Source organism: Alnus glutinosa, chromosome 8 (genome assembly GCF_958979055.1).
Source record: "Alnus glutinosa chromosome 8, dhAlnGlut1.1, whole genome shotgun sequence".
NCBI classification, from domain to species: Eukaryota; Viridiplantae; Streptophyta; class Magnoliopsida; order Fagales; family Betulaceae; genus Alnus; species Alnus glutinosa.
The window spans coordinates 29,309,034-29,322,667 of record NC_084893.1 but is presented as its reverse complement, the minus strand read 5'-3'; the positions used below and the strand labels follow the sequence as shown (position 1 = coordinate 29,322,667).

Sequence of the window (13,634 nt, the reverse complement as noted above, 5' to 3'; positions counted from 1 at the left end):
GAACGTGGGACCATATGAGCACTGCTGGAGAGAGAGAGAGAGAGAGAGAGAGAGAGAGGTCAGGGAATCTCATTCCCTACAATACATTCTGACCACATCGTTCCAAAAATACCAATCATTTATATTACCTTCTACGCACCCTACAATCAATCATCATCTCACCCTTCAGGAGACAGTTAAGCCATCACTATTCCCACCATAATCCCCCTCTCTGGCGCCTGGCGGAGCCATGAAGGAAGTTACAATTCTAAAGCACCCGAATTATGCTACATAGCTTACGCTAAGACTATTTTACTAATTAAATTCAGAATTTCTCTAAAAGATTTAATTATTGCGATTTACAACAGCCACATTCAGTAGAAACTGCAAAACCAAAATACACTACAATTCCTCCTGTAATCTTCTGCCTTGGTGCAATGAACCGAAATCCCCTGGAATTTTCTGCCCGAATTTCAGAAAATAAAAGAGGGGTCTCGGGTTCAAAGTGCCTCGGCAAGTGATCCCCGCACCCGTCTCTCATTCCCTGCCCGAATATGCACAAAACATCTAGCAAATTTGCCTTCTGAAATCTTAATTTACTGGATTCTTAGATTGAATCATCGGAGAAAGCAAAGGAACAATTAGAAGAGCCTTGTGAAACAACATTCCTAGCAGGAGGCGAGGAACGAATAGCAGCTGACAAGCCTCCCTTTGACATGTCAGGTTCCGGCCTTGTGGCCTCGACATGTCGAATTTCTTTGAGCATTGCAACGACGTCCTTCATCATAGGACGATCATCAGGTCGGGTACTGATGCAGAGAAACGAAACCGCTAGCGTTTGAAGCATTTCATGCATTGTAGGGTCAGCCCTCCCCCTGAGCTTTGGATCAAGAATGTCAGCCGCGTCTCTCTTGCTAGCCAAGTGGTCACGAACCCACTGAACCAAATATGCACCCCCAGGCAAAGTCGGGTCTAATGGGTGCCTTCCCGTCAAGACCTCTAGAACAACCACTCCAAAGCTGTAAACATCACTCTTCTCAGTGATACGCTGCATCGATGCGTGCTCTAAAAACACCAAAAAGTAAAAAAAGAAACAGTGGTTAATTGAAATGAAATTAGTGAAGAAAAACAAAATTAAGCTAATTGAATTAAGGTAGAGGAAAAAGTACATACCAGGAGCCATGTATCCATAAGAACCAGCAAGATGAGGTCTTTGACTTGGTTTGGTAGCATCATCATCACCATTGCTGTTCACAATCCTAGCCAACCCAAAGTCAGCAAGGAAAGGTTCATAGCGACGACCCAACAACACATTCATGGCTTTCACATCCCCATGCAAAATAGCAGGCACACAGTCATGGTGCAAGTATGCAAGCGCATGCGCCACGCCTAAAACGACATCGTATCTAGCCTCCCACTCTGCTGCTCCTTTCCCAGCACCATGAAGAAGTGAACTCAAGCTTCCATTCGGCAGATAATCGTAGAACAGCAACTTTAGCTTCCGATTTGATCCCCAACCCAAAAGCCGGATTATATTCTTGTGCCGGATTAAACCCAGTGTCTGGATTTCAGAGCTGAATGCTCCTGACTCATCCGATGACCACATCTTCTTTACTGCTAGCGTTTCTCCATTTGGAATTGTCACCCTGTACACAACTCCAGAGCTTCCAGTGCCAATCACATTAGCAGATGTTAGATTCTCGACGATGTCATCAATGGAGAATTCGAGCTTATTTTGATACAGAGTCATTTCCCAGATGTCATCTTCCAAGAGCTTCCTGCTCGCCATGCGGGCACGTACTAAAATGTAGATTGCTAGTAGTATTAGTACTGCACTGGCGCTAAGGAGGATGGACATCACTAGCTTCATAACTGATCTGGCGTGGCCTTCCAGTCCCATGCTGCCGGTCGTAGTTACAACCTCATTGGAGATGTTGAGACCTCTGTTTGCAGTCAAGTCACTGAGAGGGAGTTTCCGAAAGAATGGAGTGTTGGGCAATTCTCCCGAGAAGTCATTGAAGGAGACATTGAGGGAGACAAGGTTTTGAAGGTTTGCCAGAGTGTTAAGGTTGCCACTGAGCTTGTTGTGGGAGATGTCTAAAACTCCTAGCTTAGTAAGACCAGAGAATTCAGATGGGATCTCACCTGAAAGTTGGTTACTGCTTAGATTGAGAGAGATTGCGAGTGCTGGAATTTGACCAAGCTCCTTTGGAATCTCGCCGTAGAAACTATTGCTCCCGAGGTCTAATAGTTGTAGCTTACTGCAAGACAGGATCTCTGCTGGGATTTGGCCAGAAAGTTGATTCTTCCCAGCATTGAGTTTGGATAATTCTGTTAATGACCCAATGCTATTAGTCAGTGGCCCTGTAAGCCTATTGTCCGAGATGTCAACGAACTGCAGGCTTTTGGGCAGAGTGTCTGGCACAAGACCAGAGAGTCCATTTGAATGCAGATCAAGAAACTCGAGGCTTTGGCATCCAGATATTGATGGTGGAATTCCTCCAACAAGACGATTCTTGCTGATGTCCACGAAATTCAGACCCTTCAAGTTTCCAATCTCCGATGGAATAGTGCCTGCAATCCTATTGCCATTGAGCCGTAACCGGTACAAGTTTGTGCAGTTTCCTATATCAGGAGGTATAAAGCCTGAGAGATCATTGGAAAGTAGCAGCATCTGGGTGAGATTTTTCAATGCAAATATCTGCCTTGGTATTGGACCAAATAAGTTGTTATACGACAGATCAAGAGCCTGAAGGTTTCGGCACTCAGAGAGACTCTCTGGAATATTTCCAGTTAGCCTGTTCTGCCAGGCAAAGAATAGCGTTAAGCTCTTTAGGTTGCCAATAAGAAGAGGAATTTCCCCCCCAATGTCATTGTTATCGACTTCCAGATGAGTCAGAGCCGTGCAATTTGAGATCTCAGAAGGTATGGTACCTGATAACTGATTAACACTCAGCTGAAGCCCTTGAAGTTTGGAAAGTTCTCCAAAACTTTTTGGTATGCTGCCTGTCAGAAGATTTTCTGAGAAGTCGATGACTGTCAGCTCTCTGCATCTTCCTATCTCATCTGGGATTGTGCCTACTAGGCTGTTCTGCCACAAAAATAAACTCTTGAGCTTGCTGAGCTCCCCAATTTTCCTTGGGACTGGACCAGAGAGGGAATTCTGATACAAGTACAGGTTCAGCAACTCACTGCAGTTTCCAATCTCTTCTGGGATAGGACCAGACAATAGAGACGTATAAATGGCTATCGTTTGAATTCTTTTCAACATTCCGATTGATGGAGGAAGACTTCCAGAAATACTGGTTTCGGCCAGGCCTAACATAACCAAATTAGTGCAGTTTCCAATTTCCCAAGGCAGCTCGCCCTTAAGATTTTTATTCCCGCCTGCTCGGAAGACTTGTAACTTTCTTAATGCTCCGATACTCCTTGGAATTTCGCCGCTGAGTTGATTGTCATAGAGAGTTAGATATGCAAGATTTGAGAGGCTTCCAACATTGGAAGGAATATCACCTTCGAGGAAATTTGAATTGAGAGATAAAGTTTGCAGTTTGCTTAGCCTGCAAATTTCCTCTGGGATTTCACCTGAGAGAGAATTGTCACTGAGATCAATCAAACTGAGCTCGCGATATTCTCCGAGTTCCTTCGGAATTGTGCCAGTAAGATTTGTTAATGATAGGATAATGGTCTTCAAAGACCAGAGAGATTGTAAATTTGAAGGCAAAGGACCTTGCAAATCTACTTCTTTCAAGCTTATCTCGACCACTTTGCCATCCGAGCTGCAGTGAATCCCAAACCAGTTGCATGGACTTGGGTCTGCAGGATTCCAGGAGTGCAGTGCATCTGTGGAGCTGTTTAAATTGTTCTTCCATGTTAAAAGAGCTTGTCCCTCCTCATTAATAGAGTAACAACAAGAGAAGAAAAGAGTGTTTATCGAAAGAATTAAGATGAAGGAGAAGATACTGGGAGAAAGCAGGAGATGCCTTAGGCTTGCAGGCATTGCTGAGAGAAGAGAACAGATGATCTGTTTTGGGATTGTAGAGGGGGGAACCCCATGTTTTGTTTATAGAAGAAAAGCAGAAGATCTGGATCCAAGACCACCTTCTTTATTCTATTATTATTGTAGTTGGTATTTTTGTTTAGTCTAGAGATGGTGATGGGGATGGCTTTCTGTATTTTTTTATCCAAATGGTTTTTTATTATGGATTATTCGTTTAGCCTCTCAATTGATGAGCTCAAAGTTTCTAAATGGATTTTTATGTTTTACTTTCTAAATTGATTTTTATGTTTTACTCTCTCTGTAAGTTAGATAGTCTTTTACTAGGACGAACTGTCAGAAATGAAAATGGTGATTCTGATTCCTGAACACCATGTCAAGAAAATTTCCCTTTTTACTGCTTACTTTAACGGTTGTATTATCTTGTTTCCCCATATATGTAGTTGTTATAGTTGGAAGAGAACACTCAGTTGGTTTTGTACAGGGACTGGTAAAATGAAAGAGTAACATTTTCCCTTTCTCTTATAGAACTAAGCTGTTCTATTGGTGCATTATCTCATAGATAGTGATGGGCTAATGCTCAAACCAACCAGACACAATGACCCATTGAATGTTTTAGCTCCAGATTCGTTAATCAAGGATGGTCATGTCCTCTTTAATAAGCAAGGTCCAGAGGTGGTCCATCAATTTTATGTGGCCACAGTTGATGAGCCGGCCATGTGGTTGTTATTGGTTGTGTTTCTGTAACTTTACAATGTTTACAGGAGCTAAGTACAAGCACACATATTGATGCGGGGCGGATGAGGCCAGCTGCAATAGCCCACCATGAACCTCTTCAGTTTCGCTGTATTCCTTCATTTCTTTATTCTGAATTTACTTTGAAGTTCATGGATCTGGATTAGGTATTCTATAGAAGGAGAATGAGTATATCTAGTCAATATGAAAAGCTTTTGTAGAAATCTATTTGGGGTTGTTTATAAATCGAGCCACTGTGTGTGGAATCTGATGGAGTAGTGAAGGGCACATGGAAGGGAGGAATATATTAGAATATAGTTCTAAACCTGCATGTCTGATCATGCTGTCGCATAGTCTTTGCTGTAAAGGATTAAAAATAGACAAAGAAAGGCTTACTGGCCTTGAGTGGAAGGGACAACATTACACCAGCTTAGAGTTCTTAATTAGTATTAGTACAAACCAGAGCCAGATGATGAATACAAAGCAAAAAATAGTTGGGCAATTTACCTAAAAAAAATTATATTAGATCATGGTCAGCCCTCGTGACATTGCACTTGGCATTATGAGCTCACGGGCTTGATTTGAAAATAGAAATCATTAACTTTTACACATGTATATATGCTTAAAGAAATATGATGGAAACATGCTTCCTTTGTCTCTATTGATAAGCAAAGATTAGGGGAAAATTTTACTTTAGGATTGTGGATAGATGATCAATCATAGAAAAGATTTTTTATTAACATAAGTTTTTAAGATAAATGGTGACTTAATATGGTATTTGGGCAAAGTTCTTAAATTCGAACATTGTCTCTGTCATTCACTTCCCATTTAATTAAATGTTCTACGTATTGGGCTGAGATAAATGGTGGTTTAACACATAATTATACACTTCCATCTGACTTGTAAACCAGAATAAATAGATGAACAATTGGGCTCACGAAGAGGGATTTACTGATAAAAAGGGTTTTGTCATATTGCAGATCATGCAATATAATTTTCATAGCTGCAAACAAGGCCATATGCAGCACTATCTGAATTTCATTTCAATCATGGTCAAAACAACATCAGAAGACTCTTACTTTGCTGTCTCATGTTGGACATATAGAGAGGAACCTCCATTATGATTAGGATACCAATAAACTGAGAGAAATTGAGCATGTATATGAAAAATATCTAGTAAACAGCAATTGCTACGTAGCAAACCTAACCGTGACCGCACAAATACTCACTGATATAGACCATAAAAGGGAACGTTGACAGCTGAAAGAAGCATCTTTTTCCCTGCTAGATCCAATCAATCCTAATGATTGAGCCCTTGATTTGATTAGATATCCATAAGCATAATCTGACCATAAAATTTTAATGCATTATCTTGTAATTGGTAGCATATATCTTATATGACCAAGATCATTGATTGATGAAACCCGTGTGCATGGGAAGACTACTGTGCTTTGGTTTCTCTATCGCTATTAATCATCTCATGTACAACTTGGCAAGGTTGATGGTAGGGGTGGCAATTAGTGTTTGCAGCTCGGGTTTGGGTTGTGTCGAGGTTTGAGTATAAGATTTATATAAGTCAATCCTAATTTCACCCATTTAATTAAATTTGATTAGACCCCTCAACTCTAACCCGTTCGTGTCGAATTTGCGCATGTTGTCAAAAATTGACAACCCTAGTTGATGGGTACATGACATGCATTTCCTAAACTATTTGACAGTAAAAGGAGACGATCTGTGAGCCAAAGTGGAGAAGTAAAGGGACACCAATAACATTGACAGAAAGGACAGCTAAATATGGATGGGAAAAGTTACATGATCTAGAATGGTCCCTCCTCCAACCCCACCTTATATTGTTTAGTTTAATCGGTGAAAAGGAAACTCTAAAAAGGCTTCCCTATTCATGAAATAAAGGACTTCTTAAATCATATCAATTTGCAGCGCACGAATGGGGTGATGTCATTTTTCACCTTGCAATAATGGGTAGCTAAACTCCCACATGGGAGAAACAAGAAAACCCCTTTGCACTAAAATTTAACAATGTATAAAAGGACATGAGAAATTACTCCCCCCTCCCCCTCCCTATTTCTGGTTGCTGTGTGTTAGAAATGGAGGTTATGCATGTCTCTAGAATAAAAGGCCACATTTGCGGAGCGCAAGCAAAATTAGCCTCACGATCTTGTGAACGTAGGCAGATTGTTGAACCACATAAATCTTTTGAGTTATATTTTCTTTATTTTTTACTAAATCGCATAGTCACAACAATCCTAACACTATTTTTTACTAAATCATTTCTTCTCTTTTTTCTTGTTCTTCTTTGAAAAATGTTTAAAAGAAAATGCTGCCATGCATCCATGTTAGGAATAAAGTGACAATTAATTGCAGGACAAGCTGAGTTGTGGTCTAAATGTTATTTTCTTTCTTACTTTTTAATTATTTCTTGCAGTAAAATTAGTTATAGCAGCAATTTTTTCCTGTAAAACTTGAGACTTTCACCAATCAAGCTATCTTGGTAACAACCCCGCAGAATAGGGTTTTATGACAATGTCTAGGAATTGGGGTAAATCACTTTTAGGTCTTAGATAGTAGATCGATCCTTTTTTTTCTTTTTTTTCTTTATATATATATATATATAAGTAGATAGTAGATCTTATCACATGATCGAATGTCATATTCCATACGTTATTTTCTTTGTTTCACAGCCGGCCATGATTGATAGGGATCTGATCACACTGTCAACGGGTCAATAGCAACAAACTGTAGAAGGGGCACATCACATGAAATACCTTAGCTGGTTTTTCCCATGGCACTCATGGAAAATTATATGGGAAAATGCTATGAGTATTACAATTTTTATTACAATTTCTTTACAAATTGACATGACAATTTATAACTGGTGAAATGATTAAGACTGTGTAGTTCACAAACTAATTAAATTGACAAGTCATATTTTTTACTTAATAATTTCACCAATTATGGATTGTCGCGTCAGTGTCTTGGATCGACCAGAAAAGCACTTGGTGGGAATGGGAGAGGCAGCCGGATCACGATACCACAGCTTTGCAGGAAAACGCTACGGCATTAAGGCAAATTCCACAAGAGGAGGAACTTCCGAGGACTGGGTCTGACACTAGGGGAGGAATTGCGGATAAGAAATCGAATTGCCTTAAAAAAGGGAGTTCAAGGAAACCGCCTAAGCCCTCCTGACTCAACACAACGTTCCATGATCTAGAGAATTTCCAATGGGTCTGTTTGTAAGGAAACTTGTAGTAAAAACTGTAATAACCCCTAGCAATACTCAATTAACTTATAAACCCTGGAATATAAAGGCTGCACACTGCACAGACTAACTGAAGCTTATGTCTTAAGATTTGTTTATGAACATTATGTTTTCACATAGCTGCCATGTGACAACACCTCCTGGTGCATTTTTTAAAAGGTTATGTTGTGACCACTGGCTTTTGGCATGAGAGAGGGCACATGTGAGAGAGAGACTATGTAATGCAGAAGTTTAAGAAGGTTGAGCTGCTTTTTAGCTTATAAATGAAGCTTTTTACAGTAAATAAAGTACACTGTGTGCCATTTCTTCTTCTTCTGGTTGTTCTTTGAAAAATGTTTAAAAGAAAATGCCGCCATGCATCCATGTTAGGAATAAGGGGACAATCCGGTAATGCGTTGTTTTATTTTCTTTCTTCCTTTTTTTAATTGTTTCTGGCAGTAAAATTAGTTATAGCAGCAATTTTTTCAATTTTTCCTATAAAAGTTAAGATTTTCACCATCACATGAATGTCATATCATATACTTTATTTTCTTCGTTTCACAACCATGATTGATAGGAGTCTGATCACTGTCAACGGTTAATAGCAACAAATTAACTGTTGAAGGGGCACAGTCCCGCACATGATATGAGATGGCTTAGCTAGTTTTTCCCATGAAACTTATGGACAATTATCTAGGAAAATGTTATAAGTACTGCAGTTTTTAATATAACTGGAATTAAGAGTGTGTAGTTGATAAGTTAGATTTTTTACGTAATCATTTCACTAATTATGAATTGAAACTTGTAGTAAAAACTATAATACTCCCAAACAATAATGAATTGACTGATGAACACCAGAATATAGATGCTGCAGTATGGTGCACAGACTAAATGAAGCTTATGTCTTAAGCTTTGTTTAATTATGACCATTATGTTTTCACATAGGTGCCATGTGACAACACCTATTTTTTAAATGGTTATGTTGTCACTACTGGCTTTTGGCATGAGAGTGCACATGAGAGAGAGAGAGAGAGAGAGCATGTAATGCAGAAGTTTAAGAAGGGTGAGCTGCTTTTTAGTTTACAAATGAAGGTTTTTACATTAAATAAAGTATATGTAAGGATGTGGGAAAGAATCTTAACAAAGAGAGGAAAAGGTCATTAAAAAAAAAAAAACTACTAAATCGTCATTTAACTCAAAAGCTTAAGTAAGTAATTTAACAAAAGCGTCCCCATGAGAGAGATGTGAGATTGGATTTGAAAAGGAGGTGAACTATATGAATGTTCTACAGTAGATAGTGTTATTTAATTTCAAATCAATGTTAATACAAAATATGTAATAGCATTTAGCACAATCGATCACAGGACCTTTTTGTGATTGATATAGTTGGCACACGTGCATTGGATTTGGCAGATTGGACTACTCTCTAGACTTTTTAAATCCAATCAATATTAATAATACACCATGATGGATCCAAAACAAGATTTGTCAATATTGCCTAAATGCGATCCCATCAACTTGAATCCATTGGGTCCATGGCCGTCCAAATGGAATCTCTATCCAGTGGAAGATCGAGAGATAACTCTTTTTAATCATTTGGCCAATTCTCACTAATTCATCCAAAGTTTCCTACCTTTGGTTTAGCAGTCCATGACAGCTTGATTAGCGGCTTCAAAACATACTATTTGAAAAAATAGTGATCTCAAAAAGCAGTTAATAAAACAAAAAATTTAAAATATACAGTTAAATGTTTGATAAAATATGTAGAAGAGTAATGTTTTTGTCAGTTAAGTCTTTAAAATCGTGCGTTTTTAAAATGCAACCCCTCATCTTTTGCAAAAAAACGTAAACTTTTTCATGTTCTCAAACTTCTACTTTTTTAAAAAAAAAATAAAAAAAAAAACAAAAAAAAAAAAACTATAAAACGAAAAAAAAGAAAGATTAATGCTACTCTTCATACCCATTTTATACTAATTGATATGACATGTTTAAACAGTTCACGCCAATCGGGTATGATAAATAAGTATAAAAAAACAGCATTAGTAAAAGAAAAAGCTAAAAAACGCATGCTTAACCCATAGAATCGCAGTACCAATCGCATTCGCACTAAAGTTAGGAACCATTTAAAGGGGTATCTTTTTAGAAAATTAGTTAACTTCGATGCACAATTGATGACAAGCCTACTTTTGCTGGTTATCAAGGTACACCTTGGGTGGAAACAAACCCTTTTTTCCAAGATTCCCTCAACTTATAACGACAGTCAAATTTGTGAACCCATGTCATTGAATTGCAAATTGTATATATATCTAGATGCATAAAAAGTGACCAAAAGAAGCATCAAAGCATGACCTTGGCCACTTTTAATAGGGATCCACGGTCTAATCTGATATCTAAGTGAGTATTATTGGTAATAGATTATGATATATAGACCTTTCTTTGCTTCTTATTGGATGAGTTGTCTAACCAATACGACTAAAAGAAACATCCAAACATTACTGTTTTGATTTAAAATCCACCGCCTAATCTTTGTTTGGATAATACTTGGTCCTAGGCTTATAATTGACCATTCTTTTTTTCTTTTCTTTTTTCAAAAAAAAATAATTATTATTATTATTATTCCGAGTGAGCTGTCTATCAGTTTGGGCTCTTTTTTTTTTTTTTTTTTTTTTTTATGTTGATCAACCATTTGATCGGTGTGCATAATATTTGGACACATCTATATGGTACCATTCTCATTGGGCCAGCTAAAGGTTATTTTGTCTAGCCCTGTTATAAAAATAAAATAAAATAAAATAAAAATTGGCAAAACAGATATCCATTCGAGTAGACATTTTAGCAAAAAAAAACAGAAGCTAGCTAGTTGCTATAGTTTTCAACAAAATTTGCTGAGCACACAACAACGCATAAAATAAGCTAGTACAAAACTAAGCATGATTCCCTCTCCTTTTTGGGAATAGTGAAAGAGGATAAATAAGGAATATTTAAATAAAATAATAAAAGTTAATAATTAAAATAGAGAGTAAGATGTAAGTATTTTGAAAAAATGGATAGCTAAAATAAAAAATAAATAAAAAAATGTGATTCTTTAGCTAAAATTTTCTGAGATAGATGTGACCACTCCCATGGTAATAGAGGACAAAGTTTTCATTCAAAACTAAGTTGAAGAAAATTTCTTTAACTCAATCTATTAGACTGATATCTATCTTTAAAACATGTGATTTTCACATTATATTTTAATAGAATTAACAGAGTATGATGCATGTGATAATCACTTATTTTAAAGATAAGTGTCGATCTAATTTGGAGAAAAACTTTATCTAATTATGACTCTCTTTTTTTTTTGCTTTTTCGTTATGGGAGGTCGAGTCAAAGCCCGAGTAATACCTTAATGTATAGTTAATGGTAAAGTTGTAGTATGGGCTTTGCGTTTTGTTTGTCACATATTATTCTTTTTTGTTTATACCTTTAGTTGTTGGCTTTGTGTTTTTTATTCTTGGTGAAGAAGATGGCCTTTTGCTTTCATTGATAATTTCGTTATAAAAAAAAAAAAAACCAAGGCTCTAGCTATGAAAACAAAAGTTCGTCATACACAAGCTATAGGTCCATCTTAAAGGCCAAATTATTGTCATCTAATCCCAACGTTGCCGTCCAAATCTTTCCTTAATTTCGGGATTTTTGTTCCCAAATGCTTTCTTTTTAATCCCATAAAATATTAAAAGAGAGAGATAATGGATGGAAGGTGGGAAAAAGCTCTTGAAACCTAGCTTATAAAAATCTTTTCTTTACCTAAAGCACAACATTTGTAACAATTATAATCAGTCAACATTTTTGTGCGAGATTTGGAAGATTTCTAGGAGTTATTTAACTTTGCTTTCTCTTTCACATAAAAAAGAAAGAAATTTAAAGAAAAAAAAATATATCTCCTGAGATTTTGACCGAACAATGAAAAGGCGTGTCATTAAATCAAAGCTGAATCCTATTTGGGTTTAGCTGGGTCCAGTTCCAATTGAAATTTGACTTGTTGAAATTGAGACGTGTCCTATAACAAAGTATAAGAGATACACGGTCCTACTTTTAACGGGTTAGTTCTAATTAAAACTGGATCTAAAGGAATTATAAAGATGTCACATTGGCGTGCATTAATTAAATCCAATCTTAATTAATTCTAAAGGGTAGCTCAATCGGTTTGGGGGGTCACATTTCACAAACCGATAGTTACTAGTTCGAATTTCCCTATCCCCCTTTCTTCCCCTTGAGGCCAATTATATATATATATTAAAAAAAAAATCTTAATTGTGAGTAGTTATATTAAAGTTAGTCTCAATATTGATAATAAATAATGCAAATAGGTACAAAGTGAAACTGATCAAATTTTGTTCTACTGAAATCTGTCAATTGTCGGTGGATTCTCTCCAAAGAGCTCATCCCCTACATCCAGTGAGTTTATCCTTCTGTGAGTGTCACTTGGGAATGAGGAAAGACCTCAACCTCCTCCCCCTCCTCCTTCCCTCCTCTTCCCTTTTCTCAACTTTCTCCTTTTTGTTTGCAATTTGGAAGCCAAATCCATGCATATGTGCCCTCCACCACCAATGCGCCACGACACCACCTCCCCGTCTTTACTAGCCCTTGCTACACCTATCATCAACCTCCTGCATTGCGTGTGCATTCCATGCGCCACCATAGCAATTGTGGTCTACACACGTGGTCCCTCCTTTTTTTGTTTCACCTAGTAGTTTTTAGGCTCCCCTATTGCCTAGTTTCTGGATCTCCATAGGTGATACCCCACTTTTGTCTATGGAGATCTTCAAATCCAATTGCAAATCCAAATGTGGAGTCCTTTGTGCCTTCATTGCTAGGAACCTTTCTCACCGGACATCATGGTGGTGCTTCTCTTTAGCGGCTCCGGTCTAGCTACTAATAAAGCTCCCCTCCCTATTGTGGTTCTCAAGCTTGCTTGTTGCTACATAAAGTGTTTTTTAGGCAAATCCACCTTTAGACTATCCCTAGAAAACATTGTTCAGGCAAACCCTTTCTCAGTCAGAGAGCTAAGAATTCAATAGGCCGGACCATTCATTTGACTCATTCCGTGCAGATCTTAGGCTTTTTTTTTTTCCTTTCTTTCTATGTATTTAATTCTCTTCTCTAAGTGAAATCCACTACTTAATCGATCGTGCCGGGTCCATTATGAATCCCTATGGACCAAAATTAGGCCTAAAGACACCCTTTTGAAAGCAAGGGATGCTGTTGTCACAGTGCCTAAATAGGCACGGGAAGAGAGGCCCAACCATGTCCCCCGGTTGAGAGAAGGAAAGCATGATCATAGTAGTCTACACCGAGAGATGAAGAATGTTAGTTTATCTCTGAACTTTGGTTTTCACTTCTCCAAACTATTTTAGATTATCTCAAAATTTCTGTAGTTTCAAGCCCATGAACTCAAAAATGCCGAAGCAGGGCAGACTGGCTTCACCACCAATTAGATGAACACAAGGTCCATGCTTTAAGATAGCTCATCAAGTCATGAGGACGGAGAATAAAAAATTGGGGAATGCTACCTTGACACCAGTTTGATATAGGGTATTTAAAATAGCTTCTTATATCAACCAGTGTAAAATGAGTGTAAAGAATAGTATTTCACTATGATTCTGATCAATTGACAAATATGCCTTC

The 13,634-nt window shown here is 37.7% G+C and overlaps 1 protein-coding gene across 1 annotated transcript; it reads right to left on the bottom strand.

Moving 5' to 3' along the window:
• Positions 1-100: 100 nt before the first annotated feature.
• On the bottom strand, positions 101-4,059 carry LOC133874809 (leucine-rich repeat receptor-like serine/threonine-protein kinase RGI4). Its single transcript, XM_062312668.1, has 2 exons — positions 1,153-4,059; positions 101-1,044 (listed from the first exon to the last, which is right to left on the bottom strand). Exons 1-2 carry the CDS (start codon positions 3,977-3,979, stop codon positions 587-589), a joined length of 3,285 nt encoding a protein of 1,094 aa, XP_062168652.1. The 5' UTR covers positions 3,980-4,059; the 3' UTR covers positions 101-586.
• Between the last annotated feature and the right edge of the window lie 9,575 nt (positions 4,060-13,634).